General features: G+C 37.9%; 1 protein-coding gene across 1 annotated transcript in view; it reads left to right on the top strand.

Annotated features, from left to right (window-relative positions):
• The first annotated feature begins 8,911 nt into the window (after positions 1-8,911).
• Positions 8,912-22,657, top strand: part of PDGFC (platelet derived growth factor C) — a 54,542-nt gene continuing 40,796 nt past the window's right edge. Inside the window, exons 1-2 of the mRNA XM_009995990.1 lie at positions 8,912-8,924; positions 9,984-10,179. Of these exons, the coding sequence (XP_009994292.1) occupies positions 8,912-8,924; positions 9,984-10,179 (209 nt within the window). The remainder of the gene's footprint in view (positions 8,925-9,983; positions 10,180-22,657) is intronic.

Here is a 22,657-nt window from a genome sequence, read left to right as displayed (position 1 = left end):
CTGATGCCAAAGAAACTATTTATAATACTTTCCTTTTCTTGCTTTTTTAACGTGAAGGTGTGCTGATAGTATATTTTCTGTATACGTCATGCAAGCTGAAGGCAGCTTTAAGCTGGCTTTTGGAGCTTCCAGTAGCAGTGTTATTTGTGTACCAAGAGCAACTTTGGAGTTTGCTTTGGACCCTCTGCATTTTTGACAGTGAACCAAATGCTACATTGGGTTCATTTTATAATTACTCTTGCTGTAGTTAAAACTAGCCCTACATGTGATGGTCATACTAACTGTAATGTACAAAACCCTTAATTTTTTAATTTTCTTCTGTGTCTCCTCTTACACAACTTCTTCACTGATTTTCTGACTAAAAATGTTTGACTTTTATATTCATATAGCTAAGCAGTAACACTTTTCAAAATAGTCTTGAACGACACTTTTCAGAACTTGAAATGACTGATGATCCTTATGAATGTTTGAATTGCTATCATTATAGCACTCTATGAAGAATTAAAAATAACCTCACAAATAGCAAAACACCAAAAAAGAGCAAAACAAAGCACTCCAGAACTGGTATTTCTAAAGATTAGGGTAGTTTTTATCTTTTTATTTTCCCTCTTGAAACAAGATCAGGACGGGATTGTATTTTGCATTCCAAATAATACCTAAAATGAGTTGTAGCTGTTTAACACATGCTATTTATTCAGACTGAATTGCACATGGGTGATGGATAATGTTATTCCCAAACATTTGCTAGTATCTGCTCTTCACAAGTGGTGCACTATGTAAACTGAAGGAAATACAAAGAAGAGGGTCATAACAAAATTTAATCCTTGCTTTTCAACAAAGTCTGACTTAAGATCAAGAAGTGAAATTTTCAAATGAGTCAGTTTTTAAAGAATTTTTCTATAAAGAACATGAACCATGAATCATGCACATTAAAAAGCATACACAGAGCTTAGCTAGCATTAGAAAATGAGATACAAGCAGGTTTTAAGAGCTGGCATTGATACTAATGCATTTAACTAAGATGAAAAGAGCTCCAGGTTCATTTAATCGTTCTGTTGAAGTTATCTTTATGCCCCTGTAATCACTCTGTGCCATGTACAGGCTGGAAAATTGGGTTAATACTACTTTGTTGCACAGTCTCTTCCTAGCTCGCTTGGTATGTAGAATCTTTCAAGACAGACTGATACTGTGTGGGCACGTGTGTGGTCTCTCGTACTAACAAAGCTAATTTGGGATGTAGCTTGTAAGTACTGCCATGATAAAATTGAAAACAAATTGGAAATGCTGGGTTTGAGCACTTGTGTGATGTTTCTCATATTCACTTGAGTTTCTGTTGTTTCCACAGATACTATTTTTTTTTCTGTTGATTTTTTTTTTTCTTTTAAGAATATTTTTTTTTCAAAGCTTTGCTAAATCAGTGTACTGTTGGAAAATACCTATTTTGAGTAGCAGAAGAATTGGAAAGATTACATATTTTAAAATACTAACTTTTTTTATACGTAAGAAATGTAAGATTTTAAAAATACATTTTTTCTTTATAAAGTAAAAAAATAACTTTGTTTTGTCTTAGTATAAATATCTCCAGCTGGGCAACACTTTTCCTGTTTTACCATTTGTTCTTCCTCCCTGGTCCCTCTCAGCATTAAGTCTTAACAACATGTTGTTTCTATTGACATTTTTCATGTATAATAGGTTTTACTTTTCTAAAGAGACTTGCAATTCCTCCTATCCCAGCCTGTTTTAGTCATGCGTTGGTTAAAACCTGGGTAAATAGTTTTCAGAAACCTGTCTCTTTCTGATCTTCGTTATCGTTGAGGGCTACTTATTTTACTTGTTAATTATTAAGACTGAACCTTTTGCTGTTCTGGTCTTCCACAAGATACACCTAGAAAATGGATCAATTGATTTATACTGTTAGGTGTTATGTCACCTTTGTTTTTAATATCCACATAATTTTGTATAGAGGGACTTCTGAGTGCAGAATATGTAAAACACTTCCCACTTCTTTGGGGGGGGGGAAGGGAAAATAGGATACAGAAAACACCAAAAATATATAACAGATTGCTGTGGAATATAGCAGAAAATAACATTGAGAAATCTTTTTGTAGGAAGGTGAGGAAGTTGTGATGATGTCATGGTGTTGGTAGGTGAAGATCAGATATTTAGGCTGATTATATCTGTTATCTGCCCTTGATGCTGTTGATCATAGTGCTGTTTACTATCTGCCAATCCTTTAAAGGGCAGGGTGAGTGAACGACTCAGAATGATGGGTTTTTCTCTTTTTTTTTTTTCTTTTTTTTTTTTTCTTTTTTTTTTTTTCTTTTTTTTTTTTTCTTTTTTTTTTTTTCTTTTTTTTTTTTTCTTTTTTTTTTTTTCTTTTTTTTTTTTTCTATTTTCTTTCCTATCTCTCCTCCCCTCCACTCTTTCTTCCTCCATTCCTCTGCCCTTGGGAACTGACAACAGTTAGAGACCGTACTGTTAATGTAAATGAATGATAAAACATGCAAAGTGAAGAAAAATGGGTATAAACAGCTGTTCTTTTGCTGTACACAAACAGGTGGTTTTAGTTCTATGTCATTTATCCTCGATGGTGAAGTTTGTATTATTCTTCCACTGTATCTAATGGCATATAGATGAGAGTAAAATGCCTAGCTGTTATACAAACCATAAATGACTAATGCAAAATAGACAATAATAATTATTGTTCGCTTGAAAAATATTTCTTCAGAAAATAGCATTAAATATTAAAAGTTTGTGCAGTCATGGTAGCCTGATGTGCTTACTTATAAAGTGAAAATGTGGAATCAGATTAGCTTCTTCGTGTTTTATTTTGCCAGTCTTTGGCAAGGAGACTCTTTTATATGTGGTTTTTAATCTTTTAAATATGTATGCTCTTTCAGTTACCAGTATTTTTTAATTTCTGTGAAGCAGTGTTCCTAAAAATAATTCTATCCTTACAGGAATTAACTATAATATAGTGCCTCTAAAACTTTCCTTAATTGATGCCTTTCCTGTCCATGATGACTCAAGTCACTCAAGGTAGCAGTTTAATGGAAAAGAAGAGAGATAGGGAGCAGTCTGTGACTAGAGCTATGTGATGGCTATTTACTGTATATAGTAACACTGTTATTAGGAAAAAACCTGAGGCAAGAACAAATGTGAAAATATATTATCAAAAGAACCAACTTGACGTTTGTTTTATCCATAAGAGTATTGATATAAGGAGTTTAACTGCTGAAAGTCATATTGCAGAGCTCTTAATTAGTTTTTTAATGACTGGGATATGTTTATTTTATTAATATAAAATATACTAATAATCCTGTTTATTTCAGGATATCTATTGGCCCATGACTGAAAAAAGCAGATTATATTATCAGCCTATTGTAAAATAATTATTCCAAAAGCTTTATATAGTTAATAGAGATGGAATTCCTTTCATATTCAAGTCAGCAGGAGCTTTAATATTCATTCTAGTATAGCCAAGACTTTACCTGTGAACATTGGAATAAATACTAATTGAAACACTCGAGCATAATTAGATCTCAGAGCATGTGGTAACACAAAAAGTTACCTCATCTAATATTTAGCAAAAGGAATTATTTATCTTGGCTAAAATGTAGTATTTATCTAGTTTTAAAAGATATTTAGAGTTTCAGGACTAATACTGCCTTCCAAAAAAGTTTGGTCTGAAGGCAGATCTCAATAGAGGTTACTTTTCATAGAATCATAGAATTGTAGAATGCCTGTTTGGAAGGGACCTCAAGGATCATCTGGTCCAAACTTTCTAGGTAATACTGTAGTTTATATGAGGTGGCTCAGCACCCTGTCAAGCTGAGACTTAAAACTGTCCAATGTGGGGGATCTACCACTTCCCTTGGGAGACTATTCCAATGTTTGACTGTCCTCGCAATGAAAAGTTTCTCATGTCCAGTTGGAATCTCCCCACGAGCAACTTGTGCCCATGACCCCTTGTCTTTTCCATGTGACTCCTTGTCAATAAGAAATTTCCATCTTCTTGGTAGCCACCCTTTAAGTACTGGAACATGGTAATAAGGTCTTCCTTAGCTTAAGCTTTCTTTTCTCAAGGCTAAGCAAACCCAGTTTTCTCAGCCTCTCCTGATATGGCAGGTTCTTCAGGCCTCAGATCATCCTTGTCACCCTTATCTGGACCCTCTCCAGCCTGTACACATATTTTTTGTAGAGTGCGGACCAAAACTGAACACAGTACTCCAGATGTGATCTGACAAGTGCCCAGTAGAGCAGGATGATTACTTCTTTACCTCTGCTGATGATGCCCTTGTTGATGCAGCCCAGCACCCTGTTGGCTTTCTTTGTTGCTGCAGCACACTGTTCACTTATGTTGAGCCTGTTATCCACCAAGACCCCCAGGTCCCTTTCCACAGGGCTACTCTCCAGCCAGGTGGATCTCAGTCTGAACTGCACTCTTGGATTATGTGTTCCCAGCTGCAGAACCTTATACTTCTCCCTGTTGAACTTCATAAGGTTCCTGGTAGGCCACTTCTCCAGTCTGTCTAAGTCGTCCTGGAGGGTGGCTCTCCCTTCTGCAGTGTCAACCTTTCCACTTGTCTTGGTGTCATCAGCAGACTCTTGATCCCAGCATCCAGGTCACTTATGAAGCTGTTGAACAGTATTTGGCCTAATATCAATCCCTTGGGGACCCCACTTGTGATTGGTTGCCATTTTTAGGAGGAACTATTGACTGTCACCCTATGGGTACAGTCTGTCAGCCAGTTCCACCCACCCACCACACAGAACACTTGTGAAGGCCATAATGAGGCAGTTTCTTCAGGAGAAGGCTGTGGGGGACTGTATCAAAAGCCTTGGAGAAGTCCAGGTAGATGATGTCAACTGCTCGCCCTGCATCAACCAAGCGGGTGACTTTGTTGTAGAAGGTGATCACGTTTATCAAGCACAAAAATCCATTTTCCATCCCCGGGAAATTACATCAGTCCACCCCTTGGTAAATCCATGTTGGCTTTTCCCAATTACGTGCTTCAGTTGACTTGTGTCAGTCCCCAGGAGGTTAGCTCCATGACTTTTTCAGGGACTGAAATGAAGTTAATGTGTCTATAATTGTCTGGGTCTTCCTTTGAAACCTTCTTATAGATGGGGGGTGACATTAGCTTTCCTGCAGCCCTCAGAGACATCTCCTGATCTCCACGACTTCTCAAAGATTATAGAGAGTGGCTTTTCAATGACATCAACCAGCTCTTTCAATACCCTCGGGTGGATGGCAGAATGGCATCCCGTCCCATCGATTTGTACAGGTCAAGCTCCTGTAATACTTGAGACACCAATTCTTTGTCTACTGATGGCTGGTTAGTGTCTGATGCTGCAAGATTTACTGTGCATAAAGCCCCCTGTTTAATTGCCATCCCCTTCTTTGAGCAAAAGCCAGAGTACTAGGCAAAGGGCTGGCAGAATGCTTTAAGGTTATAAAGTATAAACTTGTAAAGTAGAACTATAAACTCATTTTTGTTTCTTGATACAGTTTGGAATCAAAGAGAGTTTGTTAGTTTATGATTAGTCATTATTATCTTCCTCAAGATGTTAAGTCATGCAGCTGTTTGGAAACATTGTTGAATCTTTTACTATTGTTCTCCAATGGTGTTTCTTATTTTTCTTTCCTCTCCCACCTCCCACTTTCATTTTTTTCCCTTTTGTCCTTCCCTGTTGGGCCAGCTGCCAAAACTGAGAGTTCCTGAAGATCAGTTAGAAAGCTTTTGCTTCTCTGCTTGCTTCACCTGTGTGCAGTTCTTCATATAATGTTCTTTACACTGCTTCAAGCACAAAGACCTTTAGCCTTCAGTTAAATAGTGTATGATGTTCAATGCCTAAGGTAACAGTACAAGTTTGAACTCAAAACAGTAAGTAGAGAAGAAAGTAATATGTTAAATTGTAGCATTTAAAAAACAAATAGAATCCTCTCTACATTCATCTTGAGTTGTGTAAACTGGAATTTTTTTATATGCCTTTTCAAATGTGTGAGGTAAAGTATGTGTTAGAGGGAGGAGTAATCGAAACAAGGTGTAGTATTTGTCCTACATGTTTCTAATTTGTTACTTTACATCCATTTAATACTTTATCTGTTTGTATTTGTTACGTTTGATAATTTAGGTAACAAATATTTGTGTAATTTAGTAGACTTCTAGATAGAAGTCAAATTTATCGTGTTGAAATAGTTGACAGATTGTGAGAATATTATACGTGTATGTGGGTCTATTATGGGTATGTGCACTTCTCTCTATTTATTTCTTACTAATAGCTGAAGAATCACATCAAGATTTCAAATAGGTAGCAGCTTCAAAGCACAGAAGCTCCTCAAAAGGAAAACCCACAGAAGGCTAGATGTGTCTCAGATGTAACCCAAAAAAGCCACAAACCATACCACTTAAGAAAGCTGTCTTAGGAGATACAGTAAGCCTGTATGAAGTTTTCTTTGCTCTCTACTTGAAAAGTTGGTGATTAGAACAAACACTTTGTGCTTCAAAAGCATTTCTTGTGGTACTTGAGGCATAATGGTTGGGATGAACAGACTGCTTGTTAGGTAGGTTGAAAATTGGCTAGACTTCCAGGCTTGAAGGCTCAGCCTTTAGCTGGTGGCAGACATTAAGTGGAGGGTAAGGAGGCTGGGCTTGTTTAGTCTGGAGAAGAGAAAGCTATGGGGCAGTCTAGTAGCAAGCCCCAAATTCCTTAAGAAGCAGTTGCAAGAGTGACCAAGTTAAAATTGTCCTGGTAGCACCACAGAATGTAAAAAGAAAACAAACCCTAAAAAAACCCATGGCCAGGAATTGCCACTTGAGAGGTTCAGATTAGACATTAGGAAAAATGCCTTACCCAGGGAGATAGCACAGCATGGGAGCAGGCCAAGGCCCAATGGATCCATCCATAAGGGGTTTGAGTGTTGGCTAGATAATGCCAACCCTCAAAGAGTGACCTGCTATGGTGGGAGGAGGAGCTGGGAGCTGCAGGTCTCCAGAGGTCCCTTTGAAGCAGTATTTGTATGATTTTGAGTAGCTTTGCCCTGATACTCATTTTACATACAAGCAATATTGAACAGTGCTGTTTGTCTTCAGTTTTCTGCCAATAATAGACCATTTTCCAGCTTTTCCTTTGCACCAGGCAAAAGAGTTAAATTTAATTTTGACTGTTACATTCAGATAATAGCTAAGAAGTGCCTGGAGGCAGCTGAACCAGACCAAAAGAGGTACCCCTGTATGCCTTGAGTTACTGCTTTTGAAAGTGGGCTTACTGCTTTTTCAAAGTCTGGTGAAAGAGGAAGAAACTGCATGTTATGTTACATTTCAAAGAGTTCCTTCTATAAGGTCTTGATTTCTGTACATATGTGAAGTGTTGTAAAAATTATATGGGAATGTTGTCAGGAAATCCTTTTGATTATTTTAATTAAAAAAACCTGTTTCCCTCTGAAGTTCTATAGTAACAAACAAGTAGTTACTGTCATCTTTTGTTTCTGCATTTTAAAGCAGAGAACTCACACATACTGCAACATCACTATATGTCAAAAAAGCTCTAATATTAGTCCATGAATATTTAGACTTGAAACTTTTTTTTTTAGGCTTCAACTTGGCTTTTTTTTTAAAGCAGTGATAACCACATGTGAGCTAACACTGTTCCTGACAGCCTAAAATTTTATTTCCATAATTAACGGCTGTTGAATTAAATAAACCAAATAATATATTAATAGTGCATGATTAGCAGTACTTTCTTCGTCTTGTCCTGTTGTGAACTTAGTATAGGTTTAGCAAAAATTTTTAAGAATTGATTTTACCAGTGCTGTGTGAGCACTTCAAATGAATCAGTCTTTCAAGGGATCAGTGCTCAAGCTGTCACTCTACCTGCAGTGCTGCTGTCTTCTTCTGCAGCTCCTTGTCTGTCTCCTGAACTGTGATTTGTCCAAGTTTTACGCATGACCCTTGCTAAAATGTAGCGATTACGATGTACTAAGAAAGAGGTATTTGCTATATTTAAAAAGTGTCAGCTCTGATCTCTGTGAAATGTGATGTGCCCATGGGGGAAGAGACCTACTTTGAAGTAGGCAGGAATGAGCTTGTCTAGTCAGTGGGTTTAATTTCAGTTTACAGTGGCATCTGCTGATCTGTTTGGCGATATCATGGTTTTTCATTTTTGTTACCACTCCAGTGGAAGGGTTAGGTACTGCCGTGCTTTCAGAATGCCTGGAATCTTGTACTTTTCAGGGCCAGGCTTCCTACGTTAATAGACATATAAATCTGGTGATAGCATCTTGCACCACATCAAAGATGACTGTGGTGACTCATTCTTCAACTTCAGGCTCTCAAAAGTGTGTGCTGTCCTTTCCTAAGAATCATAGCCATGTCGTATCGCTGGGTTAGCTTAGGGATTTTTCCCATCTAATGTGCCCCATTTCCATTCCTCCTGCAGATGATATCAGTTGCCTATCTTTTGATGAAGCTTTTTACTGAAGATTCAAATACCTTGTTTTGGTACTTGTATGTCCCCATTTTTTTGTTATGGTATTGTTGTCCCCTGTCTTAGATGGTGCCTTGCCTGCCTCAATCTTTGCCTAAAGTGATTCTTCAGGGCTGTTCAGTGCTGTCTGTACAGTAATAATGTTTTTTCTTTTTTTTTTTTTCAGGAGAGCATAGGGAGGATGGTTGTTAACAGAAAGGCAGACAGGTCACAGCAGCAGTATATGTAGCTTTGCAGCTGACTGCTGTAAATCTGACTGAACATTTTACTCCCCTTTGAGTGTGACTTGGACTGATTTATCCCTAAAATAAAGCCAGGAATTGCAAAGTCATTCCACGAAGAATAGAGACTATAGTCTCATTTTAGCCACGTTTGGTAGCTGGAGTCTTCACACAATTTCCTCAAAAGAAATGTTCAAGCCATGCATGAACTTGGTAGGAAAAGGCTGGCTTTTTGCAGTACGATGGCACAAATTATGTGGAATTGATAAAAAGGAATATTGCGCCTTATCTGAAGACAAATAACAAGCTTCAGTCTCCAGTGACAGCAATTACTCGCCTTTGTAGTCATACAAAATAATTCTTTTGTAAGAGGAGAAATTCCGCTATGCAAGAGCAAATATTTGAAATGGAGCAAGTGTTGTGTGTGGGAATTTGATGTGCTCATGGAACACTGTTGTGTGCTAAAGTAAATAGATACTTTTACAAATGGAGGAGCTGAAGATACCAGAGACACCGCAGCTTCTGTTCACTAAATTGCCGTGTGCCTTTTCTTTCCTTTGCCCTTTTTAATTGACTCCTTATTCAATACGTTTGGACTCTTTACAGTCCTTACTTCCTGCTGTTACTGTCCGGATGACACAATAACCCTCACTTTCTAAATGTTTTTTGAAAAACAATGTTTTTTAATCTTGTGTGTGCTTTTTAGAAACAAAATGAACTGCTGACTATAGTGTTGTCCTCAGACACCCCACGTTGACATGTTTATCTGAAATGCTGGCCCTTTGCATACTTCGGAAATAGCACTCTGGTGTTCTAATCTCTAGGAAAGTAATTTTTATTATTGTTGGCTCCCATATTTAGCTTGCAGCTCTCAGCTGACATACTATATGTTATAGAAGAATGCTTATGACTCAGCTAACAAAAGCCCAATGAAGTGTCCAAAATAGGAATCTGTTTCTTGTGCCTTCATTGTGCTTTTTCACTTATTAATACATGCTGTCCTGTCTTACTTGTACATTACAGTCCTCTGCAAGGCATGGCCATACACTGTCAGTTTTGTATAAGCAGCAATTCCACTTAAAAGAAAATTTACTATTTTCATATGACTAGTAGAAAGAATCAGTCCATCAGACTTTAAATTACATTTAAGTGTAGATTCATTCTTTTAAAATAGGAGTGCTGTTTCTGTGGCCTTTTCTTGCAGTACATTCAGTTACCTATCAGTCTTTACATGTAGCTGTAATAAGCATCTGTTTTCTCTCTTTACTATAGGCGTGCAGGATCCTCAGCACGAGAAGATAATTACTGTGACTTCTAATGGAAGTATTCACAGCCCCAAGTTTCCACACACATACCCACGCAATACTGTACTAGTGTGGAGATTAGTAGCAGTAGATGAAAACGTATGGATACAGCTTACTTTTGATGAAAGATTTGGGCTTGAGGACCCAGAAGATGACATTTGCAAGTAAGTACTTTTCCTTCAACCTAGGAAGATCAGAGTTCAGGTGTGGGGGATGGAACAAAAGTGTTGCTTCAGTTTAGCAAAAATGACGTCTGCATGTCCATATATTTATGAAATGCATCTTGTCAAGTATTATTGTATTATTTCCTTTTGTAGTGCTAGAGGAGGTTTTCATGCTTCAAAGTTTTGGGGTCCTCCCATTTTCCTTCTGCGTTCAATATCTGGTCCACATATTTATTATGATGCAGAAATGTGAAATATTTTATCTCTCTCTCAAATAAAAGTTTTGACACCTGGGAAAATTATTTGCTCAATTTTGGAGGAATGAATGCCTAATTTTTAAATGCTGGAGTGAAGGGATGCCATCCAGAGGGACCTGGGCAGGCTTGAGAATTGGGCTCATGCAAACTGCATGAAGTCCAACAAGGCCAAGTGCAAGGTTCTGCACCTGGGTTGAGCAGTCTCAAGCACAAATACAGGCTGGGTGGAGAATGGATCGAAAACAGTTTGGAGGAGAAGGGCTTATGGGTGATGGTGGATGAGAAGCTCAACATGAGCCTGAAATGTGCATTTGCAGACCAGAAAGTCAACCACGTCCTGGACCACATCAAAAGAAGTGTGACCAGCAGGTTGAGGGAGGTGATTCTTTCCCTTTACATGGCTCTCATGAGACCCCACCTGGAGCACTGTGTCCAGTTCTGGAGTCCCCAACATATGGAGGACCTGGAGTTCCTGGAGAAAGTCTAGAGGAGGGCCATGAAGATAACCTGAGGGCTGGAGCACAAAAGAAAGCCTGGGGGAGCTGGGCCTGTTCAGCCTGGAGAAGGCTCTGGGGATACATTATAGTGGTCTTCCACTGCCTGAAGGGGCTAGGGGAAAGCTGGAGAGGGACTTTTTACAAGGGTGTGTAGCAAGAGGATGAGGAGTAATAGATCAAAACTCGAAGAAAGGAGATTTAGGTTAGACATTAGAAGGAAACTTTAGTGTGAGGGTGGTAAGACACTGTAATAGGTTTCCCAGGGTGGAACCCCATCCCTGGAAGTGTTCAAGGCCAGGTTGGATGGGGCTTTGAGCAACCTGGTCTAGTGGGAGGTGTCCCTGTCTGTGCTGAGGGGTTGGAACTAGATGATGTTTAAGGTCTGTCCCTTTCAGCTCAAACCACTGTATGATTTTTTACTGAGAAAATTTGGATAAGCAAGTTGTCTGAAGTGGAATTCAGGTCACAACACAAAGTACAACTCTGTTCAAAAAGTCAAATGCCCTATTGCACAATATTTTAACGGCCTTTAATGGTCAAGTTCTCAGTGTTCTATGAAAAACAGCACTTAAAGTATTGCATTAGCTGACATTTTTCTATGGTATTAATTTTTCCTGACTTCAGTAAGAATTCTGCCTCCTCAACCACAGGCACAGGTTTCTGTGGGACCTGTGGCATCTATTTCTTTTTGTGTGATTCACAGCTGAAGGTTTTATACCCTGGGAGGTATGAAACAGCTGTGACATAAAAGGCATCAGGATGGATGTAGTTTTGAACCAAGCCATCTGACTGATCATGTTTTGGCTATTTTGTGAGGCTGTAGGAGCTGACATTATATATGGTTCCTGTGGGTGGGGTAAAAGGGAGAGTTCCTAATCTGTTGTATCCTGTACCTGTCTGCCATCATAGCAACTCATTGTAAAAAAAAAACAACAGTGTGTGAATAGTGGTACATTGTCTGAACTGTTTTCAGTAAGTTAAGTAACTGATAAAAACTGTCATATGAATAGCATTATCCTCTTCTGATGTATTCCTGGAGAGGTACTTCACACAAGATTTTCTTTTCAAAGTAGATTTTTGCATTGTTTTGGTTTTTTGTTTGGGGTTTTATTTTTGACCACCTTGGATACACATTTTGCTTTATTCTTGCTTCTAGTTTGTCTAATTAACTGATATTCAGGGTTTTTTTATATTTTGAATCAAACTTTGATTAAAAAAAAAAAATTCTTAGGGGTTACTTTTACACTTATCCTTAATTAGGGAGATGAGGTGCATAACAGATGCCCTTTCATAATTCTGGAAGGAGCAATTGTCAAGAATATGTCAAATTAAAATACGACATACTATAAACATGTTTGCTCAGATGAGTGCACTCCCTTTACACATTTTTTTTTAATTTAAATGAAAATTTAGCTTGCTTTTTATTTTCTTTGCATGTGGCAGAGTGAAGTGGCAAGTGAAAGAAAATCTAGGTAGGGTGATTCATTCATCCACTTGCAAAGAAAAAAGTAAGATAAGTTTTTAAAAAAATGTAACTCGGATATTACTTAATTGGGAGTACATTTATTTTAAGTAAATAATGTGCTGAATACAAACAGTAATAAGTCCCTCATAATCTTTATTTGATAGCAATCTCACTGTGCTTGTATTTGTGTGGGGATACCAGGAAGTTGTAGAAATGCAATTCTGTATGTGTGCACTTTTGAGGACACATTGAGCTTTTTCCCATGGATGATATGATCCTCTGAAAAACAGTGTTATATTTTTGTTTTTAACAAAAAAAAATATAATTTGCTAGGTTTCCCATGAAATGTAAATTCAGTAACAAACTCAGTAATGAAAGAGAAAGTATAGCTTTTTTGATCCAAAGGGAATATAAATAATTGACAAGTTGAAGAAAAAACTGCAACACAGAGGGCTTCACTATGTAAAACAATTCTACACAGGCCAAGTAAGTTACCAGTTACCAGAGTAATATCTCTTCATAAGTAGTGTCTTGTGTTTCTTACCTCTTACAGTTCCTAATAAAAGAATTTGATATTTTTTCAATACCTTCTGTAAAAAATCTAAGGGTTTTATTGACTGCATGCTGTATTATTTATTACTCCGCTGCATCTTTACCGTCTAAAACCACAGAAATCAGTACTGTTGCTGTACTCAACAGTTTCTACAAAGGCAAGTTTATATGAGAAAGAACAGAATCAAAGATGACATGAAATTTAATGTATCATAATGCCATACCTTATGGTGGTATGATCCTTTAGTTCTGACCTATGGTTGAAACTAGGTAAAAACCACAGCCTGGTAATGTTAGACTTTCTCCATGACAGTGTACAATTGGTACAAGGATATCTTTCTCTCCTTTCTGTAGTATGTGAGAGGACCTCATGAGTTACCTGCAGTAGTCATTGTCACAGTTTTCAGTTCCTTTAGCTGCTTCTTAAGCTTCACATTCTGTGCAATGCCAGCGCTTTTTTCCATCATAACAGCGGGCTCTGGAGAGGGACCTGGACAGGCTGGATCAATGGGCTGAGGCCAGTTGTTTGAGGTCCAATAAGGCCAAGTGCCAGGTTGCAACATTTTGGTCGCAACAACCCCAGGCTTGGGGCAGAGTGGCTGGAAAGCTGCCCAGCAGAAAAGGACCTGGGGGTGCTGGTCGACAGCCAGTTTAATTAATTCTGCTAATTCTCACCAGTCTTAAGCACTGCTGTGTCCTGTATGTTTCAGGAACAAAGTTTAAATTACAATTTACAATTTTAATGTATTTAATGTTTTACAGTTGTAATGTACTGTTAATATTTTTTTTCACAATAGTTTTACTTCACCTGCACTGCATCCTTTCTATGGTCAAAATGTTAAGAATCCCACTGTGTCCATTCCAATGTGAACACAAACTCTAATTTATGTGGAAACTAGATTTCAGAAGAGATTTAGGTTATTTGGTTGATAGGAGGGATCTAGAATTCTCTGCAATGTTGCAGGAATTTCAGCCTTGTACACTTTGCTTGATTTCAGTTGTGACTGACAAAAGAAAAAGCCTGTGAACAAAAAAAAAATCTCCCAGCAAGCCAAACAAAAAAAACCAAAACAAACAAAAAAAGAAAAAAAAGAGAAGGATGCAATCTGCTGGCTGTTTTGTGCAGTACTGTTCACATTATAGAACTGGCAATCAGTTTTCCTTACATAAGTGAGTATGTGGCTAACAGAGGCATAGTGAATTGACGTTCTGTACATCCATCCTTTCTGATGAGGAAAAGCAGTAGATTTTCCTCTGCTGATATGATAGCTGATGTGACAGGTCATTATTTTCATTATGCTAGCCCCTCAATGCTGTTTTAATCATGAGGCCATTAGGCTTCTGTGCCTGACAGCTTCTGCCATCAGGGAAATGCTATATAACTTTTCTTGACCAGGAGGGACTGATTTTTGCTCAACTGTTGCTTGTTGTCAGAAATTGTTGCTTTCTGTCTGTGAGAACATGCAGTGATAAAAGCTGTTTGATAAAGTCCTCTGTGACAGGAAGATGCAGATTTAGGTTTCTTCCAGGAATAACATGGATGCTGTAGTTGCCTTTAACAAGCAGTCTGATGAGTAGGCTGTACTGGAGCATTACAACACAAGACTGCAACAGAAAAAGAAAAAAGTATAGCTCTCTTGACATGAGTAATGTGGGCTGAACTTTCTCTGTCCCTGTGCACAGAAGGGCTCTAGTCATTCATCTCAGTGGACATTGCAGCTGTTCTTTCTAATAATCAGATACTTACAGTCTGTTTGAATTTTACTATATAGAATAAAACACTGAAATGTGTCACAAATCCGAAGTGTAATTGCATTAGATAAAATTATGGGGATAAAATACATGAGTAAGAGAATGTGGAACCAACTGATAGTTGAATACTAAATGCCATGTGACCATAATCTTAATTTTAGGATACCTATATTAATTTCCGACTTTCTTCAGTCCTCAAATAATTTAAAGCAAGAGCTATCGTCTGGTCGGGGGGTGGAGGAGGTTGAGAGGCAGAAGGAGCTTTTAGCTGCTGCATGAGTAAATCTGTCCATGTAGTTAAAGAAGTGAAGCATTTACCTGTAATGTTTTAAAGAATACCCAAAGCTTGTGTAGTTAATACATGCAATATGTAGATTTTTTTGCCTGAAGAAAATTAGTTAAGCTGAAGGCAGTTGTCAGTTCTAACATGGGGTAAAATCTCCATCAGTAGTACTGTGACAATTTTTTTTTCCTTTTTACATCAAATTAAATACTTAACTCTTAACACCAGGAATGTTCTTCCTCTGAGGGTTTTTCGAAAGGTTTTGTGGTAGAAACTGCAATTCAACAGCTTCAGTAGTCATATCTGTTCCTAATTAATATATCATTAAGAAATTATTGACAGGTGTTAAGAAATTAGAAGAATTGGCTCATTCTGTCAAGAGTTAAATAAGTGTATTAAGAAGAAACATGCAGACACTATCTTTAGTGGCTATGAAGAAGGAAAATATTTGCTTAGCTGTCTTTTATTGACATAAATTTGTTAAATTCATAGTATGTACTGATAAGTTATGGGAAACATAGTAAAAAGGCTAAACATTTTAAAATGTAATTTTCTAAAGAGACCTTGCTGTCTAATTTAAGATGCAATAAGTAACTTAAACCATGTGCAGCTTCCTTTCTTGTAACTACTACAAATCTGTACACCTAGCATGTGAAGTAATATATGGATGCATAACTGGACCTCCTAAGTGCCTCAGTAAAAATGGGGACAGATACCTCACTTCTGTTTGGCCCCGTGTTATGGAAGCACTGTAGGGGATCACATGCATGAAAAAATAATTTCAGCTTTTTCTTCTAGAGAGATGAAATGCCACCCAACACCATCCCTCACCCCCTGAAAAAAATAATGTTTGTTTTGCCTTGACTGCATTGTAGAGGCAACATTGATATATGTGTGAAGAACACACTAGAATCCAGTATAGGTTCAGAAAAAAAAATATAAATCTTCACATAAAGTATTAATTCTGGGGCTTTTGAGGGCAGCAAGTTCTTACCAAGGTCTAGTTCCCAAGAAAATTGTTTTTTGGGCAACTAATGTGCTGTCTTCACTGTCAGACAGTCTCAAATGCTTCTGGTCGACTGTGATTACAAAGGGTGAAGTTATCTCTTGAGTAAGTACAAAGTTCAAGTTGGCTTTGAATAACTGGGCAAAGACCTTTAAATGAACTCTTTATTTGAAGAGGAACTGGTGCAGACAGTGTTCATGGCGACTCATGTCACTAAGTAGCTGGGCTGCTGGGATCTGTACAGTTTTTACTTTATCTCCTTTCCCCTCCTATTCTGAAGATGCAAGGGTTTGCTGCTGCCACCTCTATTTGAAAATTCAGGAAAAAGTGAGGAGTGCCACAGAATTTCTAAGGCTTCAAATTTAAAAACAAAATCACAGTCATCTGCACCAAACCCACAGACTCTGTGGACAGAGATTAGTGTTATAGTGAAGACCAGTCCTTAAAACTCTTTTCTTACAGCTGTTGCCTTAGCATTTCAGTATGATGAGTTTTATCACCCATTTATACATTTTATATATTTTTTATTTATATATTTACATGAATTTTATTTATATATTTTTTTCAGAAGCTACACATATAGGTGGGCTAGACTGTTTAGGTGACTTGCATGTCTTTGACATCTCTCATTATTGGCTCTAACTTCTTCAGCAAAAGTGAAGTCATAATCAAGTTAAAATTTCTTACAGGTCTTCAGCAAATCGGATCAGTTTGGATAGGATTTATTCCATTAATATATGGAATTATAAAAAGTATATGAACTCTCATTCCTCAATACACTATAGAGTTTTTTTGCATTCTGCTTTTTTCCCAACACACAAAGTACTTGTTCATAGAATCATAGAATATTCTGAGTTGGAAGGGACCCATCAGGATCATCAAGTCCAACTTGTGTTCCTGTGTAGGACACCCCAAGAATCACACCATGTGCCTGAGAGCATCATCCAAACGCTTCTTGAACTCAGGTGGGCTTGGTGCTGTGACCACTTCCCTGGGGAGCTTGTTCCACTGCTCAACCACCCTCTGGGTGAAAAATCTCTTCCTGATATCCAACCTAGACCTCCCCTGATTCAGCTTCCTGCCATTTCCCTGAGTCCTCTCATTGGTCACAGGAGTGAAGAGATCAGTATATTCAAATTCAGAAAGGGGGACATAAAATTTGAATGGCTAGGATGAGTTCTAGCATTTGAGTGCCTTAGATTCACTGAAATACTCATAGGAAACAGTTATTATGAAATAGCTAAATTAAGCTGAAGTCCTTGGTAGTGACAGTGATGTTTCACCACTGGCAGGTTTAGGATCAGTGTGCAGAAAATGCCATAAAACTTACGTTAGGGCAGCTGGTGGAGTAATTTATTCTGGTGTTTGTGGGGTAGGTTTTTTTGAGGGTTGGATTTTAATTGCTCAATTAATTTGCAAGACAACTGAACAGTGATACTAGTTTGAGAGGTTTCAGTGCTGAATATATTTAAATGGAGGGATGAGTGTTAGATTAATTTAGGACCAGAGTCCTTCAGTTGTCTAAAAAGTGTCCTTTTACATGTAAAGAAAAAGATCAATGCTACAAAGGTTATTTCTTTCATGTGAATTTGGTTGTAACACTATTGTTTCAATTTAATCAACGTGGAAGAGTCCAATAGACTCATACCTCCTCCTTTCTTATATTTTGAAGAAATAGTGAGTGGTTTTTCACATGAAAAGTAGTAATTGAATGTTTCATTTCTATTCTGATTTCACTGAACAAAAGTGCTGTTCCCTGTATTTATTTTATTTTTTAAAGAAAGCTCTTTCTTTTGGATTTTCCATAATTCCAGAAAACAATGACTCTTCGATTATCAAATGATTCAAACACTAACTCAAATTTAATCTGGTCCCATTCTGTTGGTTTAGCTGCTGTCTCCAGTTCACACTGTAGCAGAGATGTGTACTGGATCCAGAAGTATGCATGTTCCTTTGGGTGCATTTTATAAGTTGCTTAATACCATTCTCATGATAAAAGTTTTGTGAAGTGACAAAGCAGATATTGCAGGCTGTAAAGATAAAAAATTAGAAAACTAAAACACTATACATTTTTAACTGAGGCTGCTCTGTCAGACATTTATTAAGCTTCAAGAACAGCAAACTCAGTTCTGCAGAAAGGGTTTATAGCTGCAAAATTATACTCTCTAAGCAAATCAGAGTGCAACAAAAGAAGGGGAAAGAACATGTGTTTCTGAGCAGAATGTGAGATCAGCATAGCCTACGTGATGCAATCAGAAGACCTGCTGCACAAGCTTAGGGGCTATCATTTTTTTCTTGCCCACTCAGTTTCCATTCCTTAACAGCAAATCTAGAATTAATTTTTAGTATCTGCTGTTGCTAGAGGGCACTATAATGGGCATTATTTTGCAAGTAATTGAAAATCTGTTTTCACAGTCCAGGTGAGTGTTAGGAGAGTGCTGATGAGTGGGTAGTTGACATAATCCCTACTCCTTTTTCACATCAGAGACTATACTCATTGACTTAAAAAAACCCCACATTTTAGGCTACTTAAAATTCCTTTCTGGTCCTCTAAATCTCAAGCAAGCTGTTTGAATAAAGTCAAGTATGTCCACAGTATCAAAATATTTTTGTAAATTATCCTAATCCTAATGTATTGCTTCTAAAATTGTTTCATGTTACAGTAGTTGGTGGTGTTTCTAATGCTGTGGACTGAAATTATTTTCTTTGAAAATGAATGTGGCACTGCTGGGTCTTGCTTCTGTTTAGGGTACTCTGGGAACATTTTTTTATTGGTGGAGTTCCCCTTCTCCAGCCTAACCACTTTATATCACTTTACTGGGATAAAGTAGAAGTGAAATGTAGTGCAATTTACATTAATTTGTTCTCATCTGATTGTCAGAATATCAAAGATGCATGTGCATGAGAAATTGCAAAGGGGAAGGAAGATTACTTATTACTAAAAAGGTTAGATGGTCATGTGGGAGTGTCCTAGGGGTTTTAAAAGGTAAAATAAATAGTTCTTTTCCTTTTCAGACAGTAACATGAGAGCAGTAAACTAGCAGCAGTTGTTAAGAAGTACTGTTTCAGACTAACCTTTGATTCATATGCTGTGGCTGGATTAAAAATAGGTCTGCATAATTCTATGACCATAAACTTATAGCTAGGTATACTGAAGTGAGAGGAAACTCCTTACACTCTTTAGGGGAAAACTGATCTCCTGCTAGGGTTTGGAACACATTTTTTCTGCCTCACACAGTGTTATGCAACTGCTCGGTTACATTCAAGGGATTTTTCACTTTCCGTTCAAGTAGCAATTACTAGCCTGTCCTAAAGTGGGATATTGGACTTCATGACAAATGGTCTGTCCTGGATTGGAAAATCCTGTGTGCTGGTGTAGCAGCCAAGAGACCATATATTATTGTGTCACAGTACTAAAGAAATAAAGGTGTTTTCATTTAAATAAATATACATAGAGCCCAAATCGCCATTGAGGTAGGCAGGAGGGATGGAAAAGGAAGACAAGAGACTTGACCATGCATGTAATGCTTCTGTATCATCAGAGGGGAAGCAGTGCTACCTGCACTGCCCTGGGTGAAATTTCACATGCTGAAAAAGCCCTTTAGGAATTTTTTTGGTTGTTCTTTTTTAAAATATGCTTTTGAATAATGTTAGGAGATTTCTTAGCCAGTAGTTTTCACATTGCTGACTGGAGCCATACCTGCATTTCAGGATATAAGGATTGTGCATAAATAAAAAATAAGCATTTAGGATATCAGAATAATTTTTTTTAATGCTGATTGAAAAAACAGTGGTCAAAAACATGATTATGGATTTGTTGAAGCTGAAACAGATATATTGACCACTGTGAACAGTGTGAGTAGAGGTAGAAATTTTACAGTGGATTAGAAAGAATGCTTTACAACCTTGGCAGTTGATATGAACTCTGAACTTCTGTAGTGTTTTTAGTTTTGCACAAAATATTTATCTGTATGTAGGAAGATGTGATTTACTATGACCACTGTAATTCTCTGTAAAATGCTGGGAGTAGTTGATTCACTAGAAGGCTGTGTGACCGTTCAGGGAGATTTGGACAGACTGGAGAGCTGGGCAAAGAGGAACCTAATGAGGTTCAACAAGAGTTAGTGTAGAGTTCTGCACCTACACTGCACTGGAAAGGAACAACACGAACCAGTACGGGTTGGGAGCCGACCTGCTAGAAAGCAGGCCTGTGGAGAAGGACCTTGGAGTCCTGATGGACAACAAGTTATCCATGGGGCAGCAATGTGCACTTGTGGCCAGGAAGGCCGATGGTATCCTGGGGTGCATTAAGAAGAGTGTTTCCAGCAAGTCAAGTAGAAGTTATCCCTCTACTCTGCCCTAGTGAGACCACATCTGGAGTATTGTGTCCAGTTCTGGGCTCCCCAGTTCAAGAGGGACAGGGATTTACTTGAGAGAGTCCAAAAGTGGGCTATGAGGATGATTAAGGGACCAGAACACCTCTCTTACAAGGAAAGGCTGAAAGACTTGGGGCTATTTAATCTAGAAAAGACTGAGAGGGGGTCTTATTAATATATATAAGTATCTGAAGGGTGGGTGTCAAGAAGGAGGAGCTAATCTCTATTCAGTCATGCCCTATGATAGGACAAGGGGCAATGGACATAAACTGGGACACAGGAAGTTCCACCTCAACATGAGGAAAAACTTCTTTACTGTAATGGTAAGGTAGCACTGGAACAGGCTGCCCAGAGAGGTTGTGGAATCTGCTTCCCTGAAGAATTTCAAGACTTATCTGGATGTCTTTCTGTGTGACCTGTACTGGGAGGTCCTGCTCTGGCAGGGAGTTTGGACTTGATCTCCAGAAGTCCCTTCCAACCCTTAACATTCTATGATTCTGTGAACTTGTTTTTTCCCTTAGACTTACAGTGCTGTAAATGTATATTTTATGATCAAAGAGGCTTACAGTGAATGAAGGGGAAGAAAATTGAAGTCTGAGGATTAAACTTTTTTTCCATGTATCCTAAATAACAAGGTAGAAATACAGAGAGAGTTGTGCAGTTGTGTTAGAAGCCTCCGGCTGTTACTAGTCAGCATGGGGGAAGATTAAATAGAGAGAACCATGGCAACCATCTAACATTTGTGAATGAATCTGTGTTTCCATAAGGTAGGTCCTAATGTACAGTACTGCGTATTCTAGAATACATGTATTCAAAGTAGGTTGGCAGAGAAACTGCAATCCATATTTGGTGAATGGCAGTTAGAAATGTTCTCTGTTTATACCTTGGGTATCTTTATTTCATGGAAAATGTAGAGATGGCTGGATACTTGGGGGTTTTATGGTCATTTGCTATATTGGCTGGAAATGATGTCTGTTGCTGGAAGTGATGCTTGTGTATAATTAAACATAATTTTCTGAGTACAAAAAACTGACCTCATCAGTTATTTATTTGGATTAGACCTGGATATGCTGTTTCTTTCCAGTGACTGTTAAATCACAGTCTGTGTAGGATAAGCAGAAACAGGTACTACTACGGAAATGTATTTTGTGTCACATCACTGCTGTTCCCTCATATTTTCTCTGTTTTTACATTAAAACATCAAGCATGACAGAAAATGTAGACTGTAACTCTGTAATAATATCTATTAATAATCTGTAATTATATCTAAAGGAGTTTCCTCTTAAAGTGGAAGGCATTGGCAAGTCCTCCCCAAGAGGATGAACGCTGGGGTGAATTGCCCATGTTGTGAGCTTCAGGAAATGGAACTTTATGACTCTGGGTAACTTTTTCAGAACTTCCTATTGAGAAGACAAAATCTAGAGGGATTATTTAAAACATTTAAAATGTAAATAATAGTTTTCAAAAACAGTTTTCTTCTTATATCCTGTCACTCAAAGTAGCCCCAGTCAAATATTTCTTACAATGTTGGGTGGATTGTTAGTGAAGTTTTACCCTTCATGGATTATTTGCTGATGCTGCCACAGGGTCACCATTTCAGCCAAGGTGCCTCCTCCCTTCCATTCCTCCTTTCTGTATCATTTGAGGTTTTATCTCTGCCACCTGGCTGGCAATTGGAGTTATTTATGGCAATAGAAGCTATCTTCTACTGATTTTCACTGGTAGTGATTTGTGATTTCAGGAACCTTGCATCTATTGGGATGAATGGAGGACTGGCCTGAATGGGCCTGTCTTTCCCAGTATCTTGTGCTCTATTGTTCGCTGTTCCACTTTGGGTCAATATGAATCTACCCATGAGAGCATTATTGGGGGACTGGGTTGATTGGAAGAGACAGTCAGAATTTATTGCAACTAAGGCAGGCATGCATTGGAGGAAAAAAAAAAAAAGTCTTCAAGCTAAATGTTTGGCCTTACTTTCCTTATGTGCATAAATACAGTGTTTGGTTTGCAAAGAGCAACATGATTGCTTACAGCTGGGATTTGAAAGTGATCAAAGTAGTGAAGGCTGGTTAAGGTGTTGCCCATACCCTTACAGTTTTGTCTATACAGATACACAGTTAAGTCAAATGATGGAAAAAACCCATTTTGTTCCTTAGGAAATAATAAATATTTCAGTAGCAAAAATTATTTCAAATGGAGATGGAAGAGGGAGAGGAAATTTTCCTGTAGAATGATGGTGTTAAAATTTTGTTTAGAAAAAGATCAACATGATGTTGTCAGGATGACAGTT

The sequence above is a fragment of the Chaetura pelagica genome, unplaced genomic scaffold, assembly GCF_000747805.2.
Source record: "Chaetura pelagica isolate M959 unplaced genomic scaffold, ChaPel_1.0 scaffold142, whole genome shotgun sequence".
Taxonomy (NCBI): Eukaryota; Metazoa; Chordata; class Aves; order Apodiformes; family Apodidae; genus Chaetura; species Chaetura pelagica.
The sequence above is the reverse complement of the archived record's forward strand: the minus strand, read 5'-3'. Positions and strand labels throughout refer to the sequence as shown.